General features: G+C 46.8%; 1 protein-coding gene across 1 annotated transcript; it reads right to left on the bottom strand.

The window, feature by feature from the left end:
* Window positions 1-834: 834 nt before the first annotated feature.
* Window positions 835-22,028, bottom strand: ZER1 (zyg-11 related cell cycle regulator). Its single transcript, XM_075772624.1, has 16 exons — window positions 21,889-22,028; window positions 16,835-17,098; window positions 15,829-15,979; window positions 15,097-15,533; window positions 13,380-13,556; window positions 12,136-12,250; window positions 11,495-11,641; window positions 11,045-11,218; window positions 10,171-10,386; window positions 9,441-9,482; window positions 8,975-9,094; window positions 8,398-8,513; window positions 8,094-8,282; window positions 7,046-7,143; window positions 6,546-6,648; window positions 835-5,753 (listed from the first exon to the last, which is right to left on the bottom strand). The coding sequence occupies exons 2-16, from the start codon at window positions 16,990-16,992 to the stop codon at window positions 5,696-5,698; spliced, it is 2,301 nt and encodes a 766-aa protein (XP_075628739.1). The 5' UTR covers window positions 16,993-17,098; window positions 21,889-22,028; the 3' UTR covers window positions 835-5,695.
* Window positions 22,029-22,151: the final 123 nt, after the last annotated feature.

Here is a 22,151-nt window from a genome sequence, read left to right as displayed (position 1 = left end):
CTTGAAAGTAGAAACATTTTGATATTCTAGAATAATCTGTCCTAAGGAATGTATTCTTGCTGTCTTTGTGATTACAGTCATTTGGTGCGTGTTACGCTTTTTATCTTTTACTGCTTTGAAACCTGTCTTGCAGAGATCTGAGCTTATCTGTCTCAAGGGTTTCAACCTAAATAACTGGTTGAAATTAGGCTTAGTTCCAGAAAGCCTCTACTAGCAAGTTTCTGAATAGAGGATCTAGATTGTTCCAGCATTCCAGCTAGGAATTTCATGCTGCTGGAAGCCGAAGGTATCTCTCTGCACTCTTACAACATGGTATGTTTTCAGCTTCCTAGAGGCAGTTCAGTTTCACACAATTCCTCCTCCTACTTCAGCCACCCGGAGCTTGATTCTTTATAGAGTTTACAATGACTGTTGAATTAACTAGCAGTTGAACCCTTGCAGGACCAGGGTCTTAAGAAGAAAGTCACACTGGCCTTAAAGCAGATTTGACTGTTTTAAGCTAGAGTCTTTTCTTAAGTACTCAGCTTCTGCCCACTTAGAAAGCTTGGGCTGTGGAATGCAAGCCACAGATCCGTTACAGAGTTCAGAGGCAAGCTGTACAGTCAAATATTGTTCCAATTTTTTTTTTCCTTCTCTCACATAATTTCATAACAATACTCTCTTCCTCCATGCCTCTTTTCTATTGACAAACAGTATTGTATCCCTTGGAGTGATGAAAGGAAAAGCCACTGAACTGCATCACCAACACATGGCAGTTCCTTTCATATTTAATGAAATATATGACAGTAAATGGACCAGAAATGTACCTAAATAAACCACATTCATAGACCAAAGGAAGAAGACATTGTTAAGCACTAAGTTTAATACACAGCGGGTATCCAATGGATACAACAGAAAAGTTAATTCATTCAGAATTGTAAGGAAGCAACAGTTGTGCATTATTATTTTTTTGCTTGGTTTCACCATGTACAAACATTTGAACCAGGCCTCTCAACGTTAGGCAGGTCAACAGACAGAGTAAAAGCAGACGCTTGCTTATTGTAACTGAGGTTATTTTCTTTAAGCAAAACAAAGAAATACATATTTGGTTAGCTTAGAAACTTTTTTTAAAACAAGAATTACAGAGAGAATCAGTGACAATTATATGAAATCAAAATATAGTCTGCTAAAGCAGTTTCAGCTCAGCAGGAAATCTCCCTCATTCCTTTTTTTTTAAATGCTGTCTTCTCATCCAGCCCCCATGTTGCTTTTCATCCATTCCTGATGACCATTACCCTCTGTGCTTATACAGATGGTTGTCGTGGAGACCGGCTGTTTCCCTACTTTTAATTCTCTTTTTCCAGCACAAGCTACCCTCTCACACCTGAGCTGTGGCAGGCTCCTCCCGAAACAGTCTCAAGAAAACATCTTTTCTGTGGCATAGTGCCTGAATGCAGTGCCCCTATAGCTCTTGTCCTACTGGTAATTAATTGCCTTCTTCAAGCGGTGAGAGGGGAATAGGCTCATAGCTCCAAGACTTTTCTTCCTGCTCATCTTTTGCAGAGACCAGTGACTGCAGCAGAAGCCCAACCAAGGTGACAGGCTGGGTAGGATTCAGTGCTGAACAGATATCATTTCAGCCAGTAGGGAGGTGCAGGGTAATAACAGCCACGATGTAGACAGGGCAGATGAATTATCTGCAATGTTACTAATTGCCACAAATGTCAGCACTAAACCTTCGTGGGTTTGGTCTAGATGAGCAAGTCTGGTGCTGCTGGGTGCTAAGCATTATACAACTAGATGCCAATCTATATAAGCAATTCCTCCCACAGATCTTGTAAAATGGAAGCACTTGTGTAAAGTTACCCACCAACTTGTTCTCTTATCCATTCCAGAGTAATGGCAGACAATGACACCTTGTGTGCTGACAACTGCTGTGTCATTGACCTGGGCCACTGGACGACGAGGCATCCTCCAGCCAGGAAAGAAACTACACACAGGCAAGGTAAAGGGTTCCTTTGTTGGCACAGTCTCTGCAGAGAACTACTCAGTTGTGTTCGTGCTCTGCTTACCAAGCTTTTGTATGTTAAAGGAAATGTAGTAGTGAAAACATGACTAAGAGTCTGAATGGGAAAACAGCTACAGAGCACAAGGAGCCCCTCTGTCGTATTTTTACACACTGTGAACTCTCCAGCTGGATTTGCATTTGATAGATAGAACCCTGTTCTTGTTTTCTGGGCAGGGTTGGTCGTTGGCTCTATAATTCTGTGTGGAGTTGAAGTCTCCTGGTTCATTCCTTTGCTCCAGCAAATTTGGAAGGCCTGAGAGGCTTCTCTTCAACACTCAAGCATTTCAGGGTATCCAACTTCCCCTTTTACATTAAACCTTCATAAAAAACCAGCCACTTTGCCCTCCCTTCCACTACCCTGTTCTGTCCTGAGTGCTAGATCTATGGCAGCAATTCATTAACTCCTCTTTGCCTCCAAAAAGCGCTTTCAGGTCATGGCACATGCATTATGCCTAGGGTGCGACAACTCCTGTTGTTTCAGTTAGGGAAACCGAGATACAAACTAGTTTCAAGCTCCTGATTACAGGAATTCTTGGATTACGCTGAGGTGTTCAGAGGATACCTTTCTCTCTTTTGCTCCTTCCTGAAAGGGAAATCTTATTTTTCAGCTCACAAACTCTGTTGGCTTGAAGACATTGAAGCTTGTAGCCAAAGCTTACGTTACTCTAGCAGACATGCTATTTCTTTTAAAATGCTGTCTTAGGAATTTACCTTGCTGGTGGCCTGACTCAAAATCTTATGGTAGCTAGCTGTAAAAGACCAGTTATATATAGTTCCTCCTTCCCCTTGGGATCAGTGACAGATTTCAGAAAGCTATGCTTTTCTGGCAGGCTGGCCTGACTCCATTAATCTCCCTGTTGCTGGGAATTTGAAATCTTTTTATCCTGGTTCAGGCTCAGGTACAGCTTGATGAGGATGCGTGAGCAGTGAGGATAGAGGTTATGTCTACAGCGTGAAACAAAGGTTTGACGCAGCTTGGATCTTGTTCGTTTGGGATACCATGGTCCAGCTTGCAGCAGGTGAGACTTCAGTAATAGCTGAACTTATAGGGGCACTAGTTTGAAAAACCCAAACCTTTGGGGTCTTGAGACAGATGGAACCAAGCCATCGGTTGTCCGTTAACATTGATGTAGTTGCCAAATCTCAGCGTAAAGCACGATTGTTTGGCTTCAATTACAATGCGAGGCTGAGGTCTGCTCTAGCTGAGATGGGAGTTCTGAGCAATAGCTGTCTCCCCAACGTGGCAGCTGCATTCTGAGGAGGTGGGTTTCTGATACCTCTTGCATCTGTGATGTGTCCCCTTCTGCTCCGCTCCCACCTTGCCAACACAGTCACAATCTGGACTGCTCTTTGTCACGTGAGTCACGATTTTAGTGGCAGGAGCTTTCGCTGCATGGGCATTAGAAAGGAAGAAGGCCTAGCGGGTGGCACTGTCACGTGAAACAACCTCAAAAGGACAGCAGCACTAAATGGAGAATTAAATGAGCAAAGCCTGACTCCCCTAATGCTCTGGGGCTGGTTGGCAGTAGTTGCAGCCTCTCTTAGTTTTGCATCTAGAAGGTTAGCAAATGTTATACAGAAAACAGACCTTGAAATAAGCTTCCCTGTCTCAAAGCTCAGAGGGACACAAATTCTTGGGGAACAGGAATAAGAGAGAGAAAAATACATTTCAATCAAACGACTGCAAAAAAGTATAATTTGTCAAGTTTTGCAAACCATATGAAAACAATTCAAAAGTGACACAAAAATATATATAAGTTTGAAAAATACTTAAAAGAAAAAAGTACAGATTTCACAATATCAAAACAAATGACGTATGGTTAAAAAGAAAAAAAAAAGACATTGAATAACACCATATTGGCAGAAAAAGTAAACCTCTCCAGGGCAGCTGTGTTCTGTCATTTAAAGTGTCAGTTTGTGTATCTAGGATCTGTCTATAATGTGCTCAGCAATGACAACATTAACTCTGAGCATTAGAAGAACCTCATAGCAGCGAGTCAAATCTGAGCAATGTGTACAAGGGAAGAGAGCAGCGAGGGTTACTGTGCTCAGAGGCCTGAACGTCCTGACTTACATGGCCATGGTCTCCTCTTACTGCTACCAGACACAAAATCTTTTCTAAATCCAGCCTAAGGGAAGATTTGTGAATTCTGAAAGAACTGTGGGAAGCAGAGGGCTCTAAGCACAGACTGCATGATGTGTTGTCGAGTGCATGGCTGTGAGGCAAACCTTAGCCTTTGGCTTCTTGAGCCTTTACAGGTCTGACAGATGGAGACCATCATAGTGGGACTCTCCTCTCACCTACATCATATAAACTGGTGTAATGCTGCCGATGCAAGCAGGACTGCACTGGTAAGTGCTACTGGGAGTCAGATAAGAATAGGGCTTTTGCTTCCCAGAAGAGGGGGAAGATGTTGGGGTGGAACAAGAGGTGCTGTTTCCTGGGATCGCCCTCCAAAGGGTGCCTGGAGACTCCCCAGTCTCAGGAGAGGACTTTAGCACCTCCAACTACAGCATTTGTGCTGCAGTGAGCTTCCCATAAAGGGAGATTAACTTTGCCACTGAACATGGTTTGCACTGATGCAGATTGAGAAAGAGCAGAACAGCTCCAGTCCGTTACTGGGACTTGCACACATGGTACAAATCGCTCTGGACCAGTAAAGCTTATTGTGCAGAGGGGAAATATGCCTCCTGGCAGATGTAGCCCTTCCCCATAAAACAGAACACAACTAAAAAGGTGGTGAAGGACTGGAATGAAGATGTGTAGCCCTTTGTGAACAAACCTTTTTCCTTGTTGCACAGGCTCCCCCTTAAAGAGAAAAGCTCTGTGTTGCCAAGGATGTGTAATTGGTTTTACTGGTCATCCCTGACATGACGAGGCTGGGTGGGCTGACAGATCGTACTGTACCACCAAAGGGGGCAAAGCAGACCTCTTGACTTTAATGGGAATGTCCTACTGCTGAACGACCCACAAGCAATGCTTCCACTAAAGTGAGTCTTCTATAAAAAAAATCCTTAATGGAGTGAATTGACTTAAAATATCTTTCTTCCCCATTTCTTCCATTTACAGTATCACTAAAAAGGTCAGTCCTTTTGGTCTAATGCTCTGGTATTGTCCCCCCCAACCTCTCTAACCAAATAAATAACTCATCGCTGCCTGTAAACCCATTGAGCAGCCAATACCAATTCAGGACTGGTGTTCTTGCAGACGTTACAGAACCTCATGCAATACAGCAAAAGGGAATTTTCTAAAAAGTGGGGAAATAAAAATGTCACACTAGTGATCACACAACTAGGTCTTCAAGCTCATGATCATTTGAGGCTCTCTGTGTGGTCTAAAATAAAAAGGTTAAAAGATACATAATGTAGTTGTCTTTGTTTTTTGTTTTCTTTTTATACAGAAATCATACACACAGAACTTCAACCTGAAACTTCATAACAAAAAAAGTCCACTAATTTAAGGAAAGCATTTTGTTGTGCAAAAAGTCCCTCCCCCCTCCCCTGTTCACCTTCATCTACTGAGGGTCTCACACACACACATAAAGTTTCCTTCCAACAGGCGAGTTGGTAAGAAAGAGTCCTCCCTATGTACAGTGAATTAGAGAGAAGCTGGATACAGTGCTGGCAAGAGGCGTTAGACGATTGCCTCTATCTGGAAGTGTCCATGTTCTCCTCCTTAAAGTTACTGCAGTGCTCTATAACTTTCCTATGGATAAAGCAAGGACAAGGAGAGAGGATTTAGTTTAAAGCTTATTGCATGTCAGTTGTGGGACAGTAACATAAGAACTGTCCAACAGCTTGATCTTTAGGGAAATGTATACTATTTGCAGCAGGCAGTCTCTTCCGAGATACGCGTCAACCAATATTTGTGTCAAAACCAAGTATATTCCACAAAAGCAGCTTAGAGCTCACAGTTCATCCCCTTGGAATTTTGAGTCATGTTAGTATACATCCAGATCCATATGTGACTGTTCATTCATCACCCCTGTGTCCAAATCATCAGGTAACTTTGAACCACATCAGGAAACACATGCATATGGATGTTTGTCACTCACTCTGCTGTCATCTGTCCCTGCTTTTTCTATTCTATTCATTTACCATTCCTGCAGTGTCCCATCGCTGTACGCAATCTGCCTAACTTGCAAGAGTCTTTGCAGGCTTCAGTCACCTCTGGTGTTTAGCAACCTTCAGCTCCAGGGAATGCCTGCTGCCCACCCACAGGGTACATGTTCCCAGCTCATCTCTACCTCTCTTTTATATTCATCCTGCCGGTGTGAAATTTGTCAATGATTCGAAGCTGCAGCTGGCTTTTAAAACTCTGAAAGAATGGCTCCAAAGGAAGGTCACACAACAAAGTAAGTTGGGGAAGCTCACAAAAGTGATGGACTCCCTCCACCTTTTGAAAAATCCTTTCTTTGGTAGCCTTACTTGATGCAGAAGAATAAAAACTAAACTAAAGCTAAACTGAATGTTTGATGAGAGTGCATTGGTTTCTTACCGAGCCATTTCCTTGGTCTCTTGCCGTGCTGAGGCCATTTTAATCATGTCCTTCAGAAGGGGAATCCCACCTTCTTTGATCAGCAGTGGGCAGTACTTGTCAGCTGCAGAGAAAGGAATAAAACGTCCTTGTGAACCTTCACAGGAGTGGTATAAAGGATGGCAGGAAGGGAAGGAGAAGCCTGGGGGCTGAGAAGCCACAAAACTTCTCTTTTTTTAGGGAGCCAGCCTGCTAGGGGTGCCCTGGCTGTGAAAACAACAGGCACAAAACAGCTGAGAATGTAAGAGCATGGCCAGAAGGATCAAAACATTGAAGGAATTTCCTACACACTAAGTCTCATTTTTTCTCATTTGGCTGTGCTGCCTGGACATTCCTGCATCGTTCAAAGACGGTTCTCCCTACCTACAGAGCTAAACTGGGAAGTTTTTCAGCTGACAAGCTCAGAGCCACACCCTCAACTTCTACAGTGCAGTGGATGCGATTTCGAAAAGGGAACTTACGGTAGACAGAGACCAGGTTATACAGTGCCCAGGTGGCCCAGTGCTGGCTGACTGGGGAGATCCCTTGTGGAAGAAGTCGAAGGATTGGTTCAAATGACCTGCACAGAAATATTGCAGAAGTTGTTAAAAAAAAATCCAAGAGCTGCTTCTTTCAGCACCTTTGCCACTCAAAGCAATACAAACTCTGTGCTCACAGACACCACAGCAGTAAATCACTGGCATGCCAAAGACTCTGGCATCAAAGACTAAGTCTGTGTCACACAGCAATCCTGGCAGGCTTACGGGCCCTACCACTATAGCGTAAACGTGCTGCCCAGATAAATAGCTGCAACTGAGTCCCAGAACTGATTTCCATCCTCTGTCAGTCATTTCCTCACGACAGCCAAAACCCAGCAGTGCTGATCTTTCCGTAGAGGGGCCAAAGCAAAATTATACCCAGCCAAAGCTAGCTGCTCACATGCAATGGTTGCTGCATTTGTTCTGACAAAGTAATTTGTCTATACTGTCAAACAGGCACTGGAATGCCATTTGTTCTGGATCCCTGCCAGGCACTATGGAAATAACAGATTACCTGATACCCTCTTACAGGAAAGGCTTTGGAAGATTCTACCAGTTGTATTAATCCGTGAAGGGACTTCTGGGAACTGTGTCTAAATATCCCCCAGAGAGAGAAAACTACAGCAATCCATGTGGCTCTCAAAAGCAAACAGACTTAAGGAGGTGTAAAGGACAGCAGCAGTCCCAGACAGTCAGATCCCAGCTTTCCTAACTACACAATTTCACCAGAAACATGCAGGAGAAATTCTGTTAGGCTCCCACACTTCTCCCATAGGAATTGCCAGGCGAGGTGTCTAATTTCAGCAGCCTGTGTAACATTTCAAAGGAAGATGTAAAACCCTTGCTAAATAGGTCCCTGAGGATGTTTCTCCTTCTCTCTGAAGCACAGCCTCCATGCTGGGCTATACCTCTTCCCTTCTCTCTGTTGGTTCTTGCCTCCTGTGACAATCCTGGCTCCTAGGTGAGTGGGCCAAACTTTTCTATTCCTCACCTGTAATTAATATTTCTCCTGGAATTGATATCCCAGCTCTGGATGGCTGCCCACATCCTCTTCACAACCTCCTCTCGGTGGGGCTCACATATACCCCAAGCCTCCGGACCATCAAACATGATATGGGAGAGCACACCACAGGCATTATAAGATACCTCAATCCCATCTGCTTTGCTTTCCAGCAGGTTGCTGCCAAGAGAGAAGAGATCATTTAGAGGTGTTGATGCACCAAAGGTTTCAAAGTTTCCAGGTGATTCAGGGGCAGAACTCCAGAGCATTCACCCTGCCCTAGCCCAGCTCTCACCTGAACACACTGATGAACTGGGAGGTCATGAGCTGTGGGCGGAGCTCCTTCACCTCTGCTACATTGCCCAGGAGGCCCAGCATGTTGCGATGTAGTTCCTGTTTCTCTGGGAACTCCTAAGTGAGCAAAGAGCAGGATTATACAAAAGTTAGAGCCATGGTGATGTTGAGAACAAGGAGCCCTTCAAAGAGATTGTACAGCATGTCTGGAAGGGCTAAGTATTTTGGGATAGTCAGCAATGGTTCTATAGCAGATGCTAAATGGGATCCCTGGTGTTCAAGATACGTGTGAAACGAGAGAATTGAGGCCAGGGCCTGCTATTCACTGCTGCTCTACTGAAGGGAGGCTGCATACAAGATGGAAAAGAGGAAGATGTGTTGCATGTAAGTTTCTTTGTTCTTCTACTGGCTGGGTGAGTGGATGTGAGAAAGAAAAAGCACATGCAAGCTTTTTCTTTTCTGGCTGTGCAACATAGGAAGTACTGCTTATAGATTAGCATAGCTAGGGATCCTGCCCAGACACCTGCATCTCCACCGCTAATGTCAGCGTTCCTCTAGAGGAAACCAGATGTACTTACTTTCAAGCACTCCAAGAACAGTTTCATGCCACTGTAGTTAAGGAACATCTCACAGTTATCAGGGGTCTCATCAGTGATGTTCCAGAGGGCACTCCAGGAGAACTCCATCACCTGATCACACTACACAGCCAAAGAGACAGGGACAGAAACAGAGCTTTGCTAATGTGGGAGCCCAGAGCAAACCAACCACTTGTGTTTCCTCTCCAGTATTGCCCTAGATGGCTCCAGAGGTAAGAAAACATTGTTATTCACTTTCAACTTGTCAGCAAGTGGGTTTTCTGTTTAATATCTTTGCCTCCCTGTCACATTCCCCTGCCCTCACCCAGGTCCAGGAAATTCTGCAGCATCACCTGAGATGCCCTGTGTTTGCTAGAGAAGCTGAGCTGGCACTCTGGACTGATCTCTGTGCCTAAGTCAGACTGAAGAGAAAATACTTTATGTCTACATTTTTGAGGGAAACACTCACCGTTTTATCAGCCAACTTCTTCTGTATCAACTTTAGCATTGTCTGTGGGCAGAGGAAGGAGAAGAGTGAGAAACAGTTCAAGAATCATAGAGCTAAAAGTAACTGCTGTAGTACTGTAGGGCTGGCTACAGCCAATTTGCAGGGATATGCAGTTTTGATCCTTTGTAGAAAACCTACTTGGTATCTCCCTCTCTAAACCAGGAGGACTGGGTTATGTTCAATGTTGCAAGTATTCACAGACCTGAAGTATGTCACAGTCCCCGAGCTGTTGAGTTTGCAGTCAAGTCAGTTTTGATTTGTACGACAAAGTCTGGAATGTGGTATAACTACACCAAAGCAGTGGCCTCTGCAGCTCTTTGAAAAGGTGAGGGATGTGACATGAGTTGGGAAACTGATGCAAACTTGGGGAGATGCAGAAGGAGCTAGTCAAAAAGTGGTACCAGTTCTGGAAATGATATGGTGCAGTGAAGAGGGAAGGTATAAGGTCATGCTGCTTCCCTGCTGTCACAGCCAGCCTATCTTCAAGACCATGACTTCCAGTGCTGGCAAGTCAGCAAAAGATGCCACGTGGAGGGTTAGGTCCCAGGAGAAGTTAGCACTGCCGAGACACTGGTTCCCTCCTGTGATACTATAAGGTTGGATCACTGGCTGGATGCATTTGGTGGACTGCTGCAAGGGAATGGTGCTAGCCTGGGTTAAGGGTAAGCAGACGCCTTGGGACCATACCAACCATGACAAACCCCATCTTGCCCACAGCTTCTTTATGATCGTTGTCCACCTGGCAGACCAGAGCGTTACAGAGGTGCACAGCGATGCGCTGGATAGACTCATCCTGCCGGCTCTGGTTGAGGATGTTCAGCAGCAGCTCGTTGACTCGGCGGTACTGGAACTCCAGCTCCTCAGGAATGCTGAAGTTACACAATGTCAGGCAGCAATTTCGCTGTACCTGGGTCAAAAGGAAACAAACCCTGGGCCACGTGGCTAAGAAAACATGGACCCCATCACTTCATGTTCCTTTGCTGCTTGACTATGACCACTAAAATTTCTGTTACCCTCCTATCTAACATTCTGCTTTAGCTGTGCTCTACTGGTACCCGCTTCTCTCTCACTGTCACTCTCGTCTCACGTGGCCACACAATCACCCAATGCCCATCACTTTCCAAGCTGGTTTCTCGCTGCCTGTAGCTCTATGCAGCAGTCACCGTTCTGCAACCCAGTGGCACTGTAGTGTTTAATGTTGGCCAGCTTCCAGCACAGTGTCTTGGCATAATGTTTCTTTCTGTTGACTCAACACCCCTAACACCCACAGCCTTTTCACCTCACAGTCTGGGCTATGTGTCGTACACACCCTTTGACCACTGTAATCAGATAAAAAAGAGCCTTGCTATCGTCACTTTCTTCCCTTTGTTCTGGAGAATACTGCATGGCTAACGAGTACCCTGCATGTAATCCCCATCACTGAGTGAAGGCAAGGAGCAGATTGGGGCAACAGCTTCGCTGGCATCTGCCTTGGATCACATCCTGGAGGCTTAGAAGACCCAGATGCTAACACCAGGCTAAAGACTTAATAGAGGGAAGGAGGACTAACACTGGGCTGCTCTTACTGTGACTTCCTGGTAGGACTCCATGCCATTCAGCACCACCTGGATGACCTGGCGCCGCAGCTTTACGCTCTGCTCCATGCGGTACTCGGAGTTGGTCAGGTAGAACAGCGCCGCGCTGCCTGTCACCTGGATGTTTTTGTCATCCTTGTGGCACTTGAGGGCTGTGATCACCAGCTGCAGAGAAGCAACATGAAGCTTCAGTGCCACTGACTTGCTGTTGAGTCTTGGAGTGACTATTAAGGCTGTGTGGGCCAAAGACTGTTACAAGCCTGCGAGGAATGCATGGCCCAGGCATGACAGGAACACGCTTATGAAATGAAGGTACCCGGTTCCACAACACTACTAGAACTTTCTTCAGAATGGCCTGATATGGCGTCCCAGGGTGAAGAAAAGACTAGGACTGCAAAATTTCTCTTGTAAGGGTGAGGTAAATGCTAGCACAGGGCTTACCTGAAGGGCTCGCAGCAGCTGGCTGCAGCGTTCGATACGGGCAATGTCAAAAAGGAGGTTGATGGCCCGGGAAGTGATTTCTGGCCGGTGCTCAGTGTAAGCCTCAATAGCATTCAGCACTTGCTCTTCGTTCTTGTCTCCACTCACCTGGCATGGAGGAACAAAAAGAGTCAGGGAGAAGGAAAACCAACATGAGAAGGGAAGTCTGAGGGTAGATCTGGAAGGTCAAAGGGTACAACTTCCCTCTGCCCTACTAATAGGATTAGGCCCAGGATGAGAGCAAAGAGGCTGAGTCACTTCTCAGCCCAGAGGGACAAGGAATAGCATCTTTGAGGCAGGAGGATGCTAGTCACAAGTAAGACTCCCATTGTCTTATATCCTTTTCTTATAGTCACAGACATCCTGGTCCTTCAGGCAGGATGATCCTTCCATGCCCTTCTCTAACAGGTATGCTTTTAACCCTTGTAAAAACCATGTGGGTACAGGTCTTGCCTTCTGGCACCTTTCCTGCATTATCAGGTAGCTATTGAAAGGTCAGAGCTCAGTTGTTACACCCAAGACCCCATGAACTCCACTCCACTGGGAGCCAGTGATTTCCATGTTCTTTCAGCTTCTATCAAATATTCTTGCAGCCTTATTACCTTGTAGGCTGGAATATGTGTCAGGCGGCACAGAGATGTTTCAAAAAGGCCTAAGAACTGGAGTGGTCGTTTCAGACCCCGGAAGGGAGCAATGCTGCTCTTGGCTGGCTCAATGCTGGGGGGGGGGGGGGAGAAAAGAAAAAAAAAGAGAGATCAGTCATGTTGGTACCATGTTTCTTCAGGTGTCTCCTGCCACAGAGACAGCTATCTGCTCTCCATTCGCTCTGACTGTACTGCTCCATAACTAAATAGCTACACTTGAGTTGTACACTAGCTAGCTTCTCCCAAATGTAACACTAGACATTCAGCCCAGGTGATCCTGAGTGAAGGGCTAAATGTGTTCAACAGAAACAGCAGGAAGAATTCATGCAGACAGAATGCAGCTTTCCCAGGTAGAATTTGTCCTGGAAATTCACTAGCTGGAGTGAACGTTTTCTCTTAGGAAAGGGCTGTGGATTTCATTGATCCAAACTATTTGCAAACTGGACTGCATGTCATCTGACAGACACGCTAGTCTGCCTCTGTGATCATGCAAGAACGCTAGTTTTGCTGCCATGTTCCTTATTGACCAAGAGCCAGTATTTTTTCACTGGCTCAGGTGGAAAGGAGCCAGTACTGTCCCACTTGTTTGCTTTTGTTCAGTAAGTGCTTGGGGGAAAGAAGGGCAGAGTTCTTGGCTGATCTGGAAAACCAGACCTCTAGGTACACCCCTGCTGAGGTGCACCAGGATTTTCAAAGGTTGTCTGCCCAGTATCCAGGTCAAACCTGAAAATCTGCCTCTAGATTCTAAACACTCAAACCTTCTACGAACATTGATGTATTGACTCGGTGTAGAAATGTTCTGTCTCGGAAGAGCCTAGATTTCAGTGAGGGTAAGAATGTTTTGTGTAGAAAATGTGTAAAGGGCTCTGGAGTCCTTTCAGAAAAAAATACAAACCACTGCAAGAGATCCCTGGAAGAATGTATGTGGAAAAAACAACTGAAATACTTCTTCAGATATGTATGAGAGGCAGATAGGATGAATTCTTTATTGCTCTTAAAAGCCCTTACATGCATCACAGGAATCACAGCTGATTCCCATACCAGTCTTTAGCATCAGGAGAAACTAGCAACAATTTTATTCTGCTTTTTTTAGTATTAATTAGACCTATGGAATTTGGAAACTTAGAAGAGGGAACTGTTTTTAATTCATCTCTGACTGGTCTATCCATCCAAGCAGACCTCAGTAACTGCTATATCCTTACCTTGTCTGGCCCATCTTCTCCTCCATGCTTGGGATAGTGCAGTTCTCCAGCATGGTGTGCCCTGAGATATCGAGCGAAGTGAGGTTTACCAAGTTTTCCACAAACAGGTTTAGAACCCGCCGGGTCAGCTTGAATTTGTAATAACTGGACAGATGATCTCTGGAGATATCCAAGTGCCTGCATATGACAGAGAGGAGCTCAGAGGCTGGAAAGCGTTAGCTGGGGCTTCTGCCTCTTTACCAGAGGAAGATGACAAGCCAAGTGTGATTATTATTTATTTATTATTATTATTTCCTTCACAAGATACAGGAATGTGGTTCTGTAGGATCTGGCAGCAGGATCTGGCCCTGTGTCTCACTGAAGCACTGAGATATCTGGTAGAGGTCTACTTAGAATGGAGCACAATGAATCATTTGGCCACATGTGACAATGGAAATTGCTCTGGGCTCAGAAACTGGCTTTCCTCCAGCTCCCTCACAGCAGCCACCTGAACATTTCTGACTGGTAATTAAGATGCACTAGAGGATCTTTGCATCCCCAGAAACATACGTTGCCTCATCCCACAAATTAAGTTACACAAGTTTTTGTCTGCTTCCCCAATCTTCTATTTTTTCCACCCCTGGCTATTACGCTGCCCTGATTTCATTTATCTTCAGGTATTTAAATGCTTTGGGCAAACCTGATGCTAAGGGAGTGGTGGGACAAACTGAGCAGCCATCATGTGCAGGTTGGGGTCCCTTACAGGACAGGGGCTGCTCATGCCTGCCAAGCAGTAGCTAAGACCCTTGGTAGAAACTTTTCTAAATAAAGACAGGAGCCAACATGTCTCACACAAAAGTGTCTTCTACCTGTTGTAGACCAAGTTTCATTGCAAATCACTGGGAGTTAAAGTACTTGGATTTAGAAAATTTTATCCAAGATGTTCCCTGAGACTCCTAGGCCGTATGTTAACATGGTACCCCCTAGTGTCTGCAGCCAGCAGGAGACCATATGAAAGCCATTGCAAACTATCCTTCACACAACTAGTAAGGCCCTTCTCTTTGGCTTGGAAAGTCCTGGATCCCTTTTCTGATGCCACTATGCAGTTTGAATAGCAATTGTCTCAACTCTCTTTTGGGAAGTCATTTCACTGTCTAGATGGCTAGGTCAGGAGCGCCTATTTATTTATGCTTTTTCCCTTGCACCATCCATGCACAGTGCACTTCCACAGAGCACAGCGAGTAGGCAGTCTGAGCTCAGAGTTTTTCCTAGTTTTATTTCAAAGCAGGCTTAAACTTTGGACATTCCTGTTTGACAAGTGGTTTGGAGGACTGAGTTTCACAGCGTGGTTATTGCTATATTAGTATATGTACACAACTACAGTAATTTTTTTGCCATCTCTCAGGCATTCAGCTGTTCTCTTTTGGTTTGCCGGGGGGGGGTGGTTGGTTTTGGTTTGTTTGGTTGGTTTTGTGTGTGTGTGGTTGTGGTGTGTTGGGTTTTTTTTTGTTTTTCCAGGATGGAGTTTCTGCTAAGTGGTGCCCTTTCACAAGCAAAATACAGGCTGGCTGTAGATATGTCAGACAGAGTGAGTCAATGAGTGAGCCTGTTCATGGGAAGGTTTATAACCTGAAACCAGCAGTGGGTGGCTCTCCGTTAGCAGGCAAGTAGACCATTCCTAAAAGACCTTTCCCTATGGGTGGGAAAAGGATAAACAAGGAAGAACAGATCTGCTGACCTGAGCTTGCGAAGCTGTGCGATCACTTGGATGTGCTCCTCTGAAAGGTCCATGTTGTAAAGCACTAAGGAAACCAGACTGTCCTTCCACTGGGTCAGAAATCCCACATCGTTCAGCTGGATCCCAGAGAGATCAAGAGCTGCAAGGGAGGCCAAAGGCCGAAGCAACGTCTCCACATTTACCCCTTCGATCAAGCGGCCCAGGTTCAGGAAGCGTAAACGGCTAAAGCCTTCAAAAGTAAAGTCCTTGACCAAGACCTGGCGAGTGGGGTTCACTAAACAGTCATCTTCACAGCCTCCGGGGTTCTCCTCCTCATAGAAGATATTACAGCAGCCAAAGAGGCTAAGGGAGATAAGTGTGTGGCTGAAGCTCACCAAGGTTTGCAGACTCTTGGCTGTCAGCTTCTCACAGTTAGTCAGGTAGAGCTCAACAAGATCCTGGAAGACGGGAAATCAAAGTTAGAAATATTTCACAGATAGAGTGCCACCCTGTTTCCTACACCACCTCCCACTGGGAGAGCCTGAGATCACAGATCGCTGAACTTGGCTGGTGTCCCCATCCCGTTCCCTATAGTAGCTCTGGGAGCTGAGAAGGGAGACGCTGAGGTTCTCCCAAAGAAAATGGTGAAGGGTGGAGTCTTGGGAATCTCTGGGTGCCTGGGATTCTAGCTGGTGCCAGTGTAGCAATGCTGCCAAGTGAAGTGGCAGCTGGAGGCTATCAGTGCAATACCACCTGCTTCCTGATGGCTTCCAGGTCCTGGTCCTGCACAATCTGTTCCCGCAAGTGGATCCGAGCTAGCCTGGTGCTCCGGGGATCTGAGAACAGGGTGAAGAAGCTTTCATGGGGTTCGAAGATGCTGTCTGTCTTCACCAACTCCACATATCTGTATTGAGGCAATGGCGTTAGCACAGCACGACACAAAGGTTCAGCTACAGCTCTAGCACCTTTGCTGGTTATAAGAAAATGTGACTGAGTGAGTAAGCACACACAGACTCCCTCCTGGTCATCCAGAACAGCCTTTGGGGTAATGGCCTATTATCTCTTCTTGCACAGAACTAACAATCCTTAGGAAAATCTCAGGCAAAGATTTGTGCAAGGTCATGCGTGTGTGCGAGCAAACTGGATTCTGGCAAGCACAGACTCCAGGATTTCCCCCCACTCCCCAGCTATTTAAAGCTAGTCATTTATTTTTCATTTTCAGAAAATTAGCTGGCCAAAGTTCTCTGCCAGACTTTGTGGGCAGGAGTTCAGCCAAGAGAGACTATGATAGCCAAATTATAAATCTCTGGAAACGAGTTGCTTTGTAAAGCTATGGGAGCAGCAGCCTTAAAATTTAACATCTGATAGCACTTTGCACTCTTATTTCTCTGATTTGAGAGAGTTGTAATGCTTCAGTGGTAGGAAATGGGAAGGCTCCTTTGTTGCTTACTGATGCTCTTGGAAGCACCAGTGACTGTTTCACTCTGGGGTTATCTATGTGGAAATGGTGATTTCCACAGAAACTAGAATGATATACAGCAGCACAATAACCCCTGGGGACACTTCCTGGTGAAGTTAATGCAAATCCTTATTTACAATATGAGGATCAATTGGAAATAAAACACCAGCCCTATGAATTCTTCCCCATTTTTTTTTCACCTTTCCCATAAGTCTCTTTAGACAACTATACTCTCCCTTCCCTGTGCCCCTGGCTCCTTCCCAAACCAGACAACAGCTTCTCCACAGGCCTGAAACGTACTCATTGACGAGTTTGTCACAAATCTCGCTTGGCAAGAAGATGTCAGGATGGAGCCGGAGAGTTTCATTGTCCAGTAGGTAGCAGAGAGTCCCCTCCAAGTTACGAAGGCAGTAATCTGTGCACAAGGTCATTAGTGACTCGGGGCTATCGGATGCCATCTTGAGGGAAGTCACGGGAAGGGGAAGAGCAGAAGAAAGCTTTTGATTCAGTAGATCCTTTCCTCAAATGAAGTTCCAGGATGAATTTACAGGGACATCTGGACAGCTATAAGCAGGGGGGGAAAAAAAGATGCATTGAGAAAGGCACATCGGCAAGTGTCCTGCAAAGCTGTTGCACCAGTAGGATGTTGATGGTTGTATTTACAGCCCATCACTTGCTGACCTCAAAAGAACCTGCAGCATTTTGGCCTCGCTGGCAGTGTGCCCTGAATTCCTTGGTATCCCCACCCCCAGGGGACACCGTGGGAATGAGTTAACATGAAACATGTTTGGAAATGAGGCTACACAGCAAGAAAATGTTTCCTCATTGCAGGGGTTATCTGGCTAACAAAGGCCCTCTGAAAGGGAAGTGGCAGAAACCACGTTGCTTCGTTTCCTTCAGAGTGGGCTGGATAAACCACCAGAAAATTTACTGTCAGGACGATCCTTTGTATAGCCCCAGTGGGATCTGATGGCCCAGCACTTCGTGCCTGTAATTTTGTTTGCTATCATTTGAAGTGAAATTTCATGTTCAAGCTAAATGTTTTTCTGTAGCGCCAAGCCAGAAGCTTCATGCAAGTCCTTGAACTAGACCGTGAAGTGGATCAGAAGCCAGAGGGAAACATATAGACTGGTTTGGCTTCCCTCTGAGTGTGCTGTAAAGCAAGGTTTATGCACACGCTGGACACCTGTAACTCCCTGGGACTTGTTCACCCAAACCATTTCAAATCTGTCACAAAAAAAGAATGAGTGACTGACCTGGAAAAAGGCAAGACACTTTTGCCCTTCTTTATTTTTTAGTACAGGATAAAGAAGGATGGGTGAGGCAGATAATTAGGGGAAGCTATTCCTGTCTATCTTCTTATTTGAAAAATCTCATGGCTCTAGTATTGAGGGCTTGCTGGAGCCTTGGAGGTGCTTAGCAGAAGTGACTGAAAACAAAAAATGCCATTTCACTTTCAAAGGGTCAAATCACATTCTAAGCAATCCTAATGTGAACCCTTCTATATATTTCCATAGGCACACAAAAATTGTGTTGAAATGTTTATTTTTGATGTAAACCTGGTCTCCTGTTAATAAGTATGTCCCTGCTGGCAGTGAGACCACTGGTGCTGTGGAGTCAGTTACTCTCCTCTGCGTCACAGCTGAGTAGCCATTGCTGGGGAAGTTGTTGCAAAATGTTCTTCACTATATTCCGTTTCTGATCTTTATCCTGCAGTTGCAAACATCAGGACGCTTGTCTGTGTCTCCAGCTCTCTGCATCTCTAAAGCCTCTGGTGCTCTCTCTTTCCTTCATTCCTACAGTATCAGTACAAGATGGAAGAGTTTAACTCCATTTCCTCACCTTAATTGCTATCCCCAAAGGCACCCGGGGTGGATCAGGCACCTTCCCTCCTCCTTTCAGACGCTCTGTTCAGCCACTGCCTGGGCGATGACACCCGTACGAAGGATCAGTTAAGGCTGTGGATGAGGTAACCTTTCAAATTCAGGCACTGAATGATCTCTGGGTGACAGAAGCAGGCTGTGACTGAGCCTGCCTGGCAGTCTGGTCTCCTGGCCGTCTGATCCTTCCCTGTGCTGCAGAGTGGATTTCCATGCAAACATGGAGGCAGCACAAGTTGGAAATCAAAGCTCCTTCCTTCCTTCCTTCTGTGTTTCATTAATTCTTTTTCTGAGGGTGTGCTTCAGCACCAATGACAAAGAGTTGGCCAAGGAATTAACCCAAGACAGAAAGGAGCCTCTCAAAAAGCAAATGGGGATCAGCAGAACTGCTCCTCACTCGGCAATGGAGGAACAGCCATGCTAGATCTCTCCTGTGGTACGCTCACCCCGGGCCTCCTCCTGGGCCAAATCTCATTCTAGTGTAAGTGGACAAAACCTTACAGGCAGAAGCAGGCACGGGTGATAAACTGGACTTGTCTTTTGGCTTTACTTGAGTTTGATTGATAGTTTCTCCTTCCTATGAGCATCTTTGGGAACTATATCTGCAGACAACTGGCACGTTCCAGTCCCAAACTCCTTCTGACTCACTATGTTCTGACCTACAACTTTCAACCGCCTTTCCAGTGGGGATCTAGGCAGGATCTCTGCCGATTTTGGCTCAAGAGGCAAAATGTCGTCAAGCAAAAGCAGACGCTGAGGAAAAAACCCAACCCAAAACCTCAGCAATCACAAAAATTGTATTTAACATCCCGATTAGAGATAGTTTAAAGGATGTAACCTGTTCTTCTGGGTCACTGAGTCCTGAGCTGGGGTCGTAATAACACAAAAGTATGACTCCTCCAGGGTGCCACGACAGCTCAGAGACCTTTGAGGTACGTGTAGTGCAAATAATGAAAATTAGTAAGATGGTGGGTCTTCAATTTTGAAAAAGATTTGTCATTAAACGAGCAGAGAAATCAAGGATGAAATGGGCCACTGAGCGCAAAATATTGTCTCACTGGCCGTCAGGTCCTAGCTCGGGGAATGCAGATGGGAGGAAGTTGTCCTGTGCTCGGCACTGTGTCTGCTTTGGAGACGAATCTGCTTCACCTCCAGAACAAGTCCTTCTCGCAGATTTTGCCTGAAGCTTCCTTGAGAGAATCTTTCCAGAAAGGCAAGACCAACAGGAAGATCTGAACCAGTCAGGAAACGTGTTCTGCTATCCCTACCAGTTCCCCTGTGCCCTCAGACAGGAGGTCCCACCAGCCAGTGTTCTTCCACTGTTTACTACCGATGGCCAGAGAACTCGAAAACAAATTCCCATTGACAATCTATTATCATGTGCAGCTGGAAACGGCCAGTGCTTGGGACTTGTCCAAGCAGCTTAGAGCACTAAAGGGCAAGGACTGCCTTCCTGTGGCTCTGACAATCCCCTAGTCCCTCTCTGCTGAGACTAGCACAATGCAGATGATCCTAGCCCTGGAGAAATCAGCTGCCCGTTAACTTCTGAGCTCCCCGTGATCCACCAACAAAATCCCACACAGGAGGTTAATAGAGAGGAAAGTGGTTAAACCATCCCGGGAAAATAAAACCAAAGCATTCATCCTCATGATTTATTAGGGATATCTGAGTAGCACCCAGAGCTGCTGCTGTGACCTTTGGGCCAGGACACGATACAAGCTAGTCTCTCCTTCCTCAGACTCAAGACATGACACGGGAAGACGGAAGTCAGAGTGTCAATAGCTGCACTGATCAATATTGTCTCTAGTTATAAGCTCAGCATGTTGATAAAAATAAATGAACTAGAGATAGTGACAAATCATTAACGTTTGCCTAATCATTATCCTCAGGCAGCTTTCCACAGGCAATAGATCAGCGAGTTGCCTGCCTAGCAGGCTGCCACCAGTGCTTTCCAATGATGGGCACTAAGCTGGCTAGTGCACGTGCGTTTTTGAAGGGTCAAAGACAGAAATGTGAAAGATGTTGAAAATTCAAGTGCAGGAGTCAAAAAGTGATTAGAAGTGCAGGTGCCAATATTTTTTTCCAATTTATTTCTCTAACAGATTTGCCTCCATCTTAATGCACAAAGGAATCGAGTCCCCTGGAGACAAAGGAGCAGGCACAGAACCACCTGCACACCCAACTACCCCCCGAAGCAGCCCTCTCCATGGAATAACAGCACCCTCCCGCCATCCATGGACCCAAAGGAAGCTGCAGTCTGTGCAGCTTCACTCTCCCCCATCACCAGCCTTCCGGATTCCACCAGCCCCCTTTGGCAAAGATTGCTTATTTGGAGGCTACATCTGTATTGTTATGGCATTTCAAACCGCACTGGCACGTGAGGCTCAGGACCACTCTTGCCACTCCTGGGGCCACCCATGCCAATATTCTCTACCCTGGACTTCAGACTGATCTTCTCTCCCAGCCTCTCTCTCCAGGCGGCCGCCCAAAGCCAAGCCTGACTCACCGTGGCTCCACGCCAACGGCATAACGTTTACGCTGTTGCTACAAAAATGATTGGCAAAGCTGACTTTTCCAGCATCAGGGACTTGTCCAAGGAGAGGGCAAACAACATGCGCTGATGTGAACTGATTCCAATGACTTTAGAATAACAAATTTAATATAAATGCAGAGTTTGGCACAGGCTACATTTAAAGGAAAACTGCACTGTCATTTTAGCTGGCATCTTGCAGCTGCAAATCACTGTTTTATTAATTGATGGGTCATCACAGCTTGCGCAGGGAAATACTGTCCCTGCCTTACACGAGGCAACTGAAGTAGGAGAAGACTGAACTATTCTGTGGCCCAGCAAAACCTGCAATTTCCAAACTTGTCAGCCTGCTGATATCGTAAATGAGACGACTCATGCTAGCCAGGAAACACGTTGATCTTTGTAGCTGCCTGCAGTTAAGATGCGCCTTCAGCTCACTGAATTATATCATGGATTTTCTTTCCAAAAGGTCACCGGCCCAAGAGGACATCCCGGGAGCCCCTGGGTTACTGGTCCCCGGGCACTGGGGATCCGCCAGACCGCGATGGTCTCTCACAGCCTCGCGAGCCGCTTCACCAGCCTGCAGGCAGGTCCGGTCACAAACCCAAACCCTCCCTCGCTCCCCCCGACACGGGGCGCCGGCCCCGCTCCGTGGGGCGACTTTCCGTTCCCGAGGCACTCAGAGGTCACCTCGCCCGGCAGCGCCGGGGCTCCTCCCAGACGGGCTGCCGCGGCTCTGGGCCCTGCCCGGCGGGGCCCGGGTGCTCCCGGTAGTCTCGGGGAGGGAATGGGGGCTTCGCCGGGGGGCACCGGGCGGCGCTGCCGGGGGGCGGCGGTTCCACGTGGGGCGGCGCTGCCTCCCCAGCCCTCGGCGGGCAGGCCCGGTGCCCCCGGGCAGGGAGAGCCCCGCGGGTCGGATTGAGGAGGGGGACGCCGGCACTCACCTGGCGCCAGGCCCCCGCCCGGCGCGGAGGATGGGGGGCGGCGGGAGTCCCGGCTCGTCCCGGCGCCGCTCCCCGGGGCGGGCAGGGGGTCCGCGTCCTCCTCGGGCCCGCTCCCCCCGCCGCGGCCTCCGCTGTCAACAAACCCCGCCGTCACTTCCGCCAGCCGGGCCGCCCGCACCGGAAGCGCCGCCGGTTTCCCCCCCCGGAAACACCGTCCAGCCCGGAACGCTCGGGCCGTGCCCGCCGGTCCCCCCCCTCCGGAG

Source organism: Balearica regulorum, chromosome 20, assembly GCF_011004875.1.
Source record: "Balearica regulorum gibbericeps isolate bBalReg1 chromosome 20, bBalReg1.pri, whole genome shotgun sequence".
In the NCBI taxonomy this organism is placed as follows: domain Eukaryota; kingdom Metazoa; phylum Chordata; class Aves; order Gruiformes; family Gruidae; genus Balearica; species Balearica regulorum.
This window is presented reverse-complemented; position numbering and strand designations above follow the sequence as displayed.

Excerpts from the sequence above, each read along its gene's own strand:
- ZER1 (XM_075772624.1), bottom strand. The coding sequence starts at position 16,992 with ATGGCATCCGATAGCCCCGAGTCACTAATGACCTTGTGCACAGATTAC. Across the intron at positions 15,534-15,828 it reads TGGAAGCCATCAGGAAGCAG|GATCTTGTTGAGCTCTACCT; the intron begins GTGGTATTGCAC and ends CCCGTCTTCCAG. Across the intron at positions 8,514-8,974 it reads TGTTCTTGGAGTGCTTGAAA|GAGTTCCCAGAGAAACAGGA; the intron begins GTAAGTACATCT and ends TTGCTCACTTAG.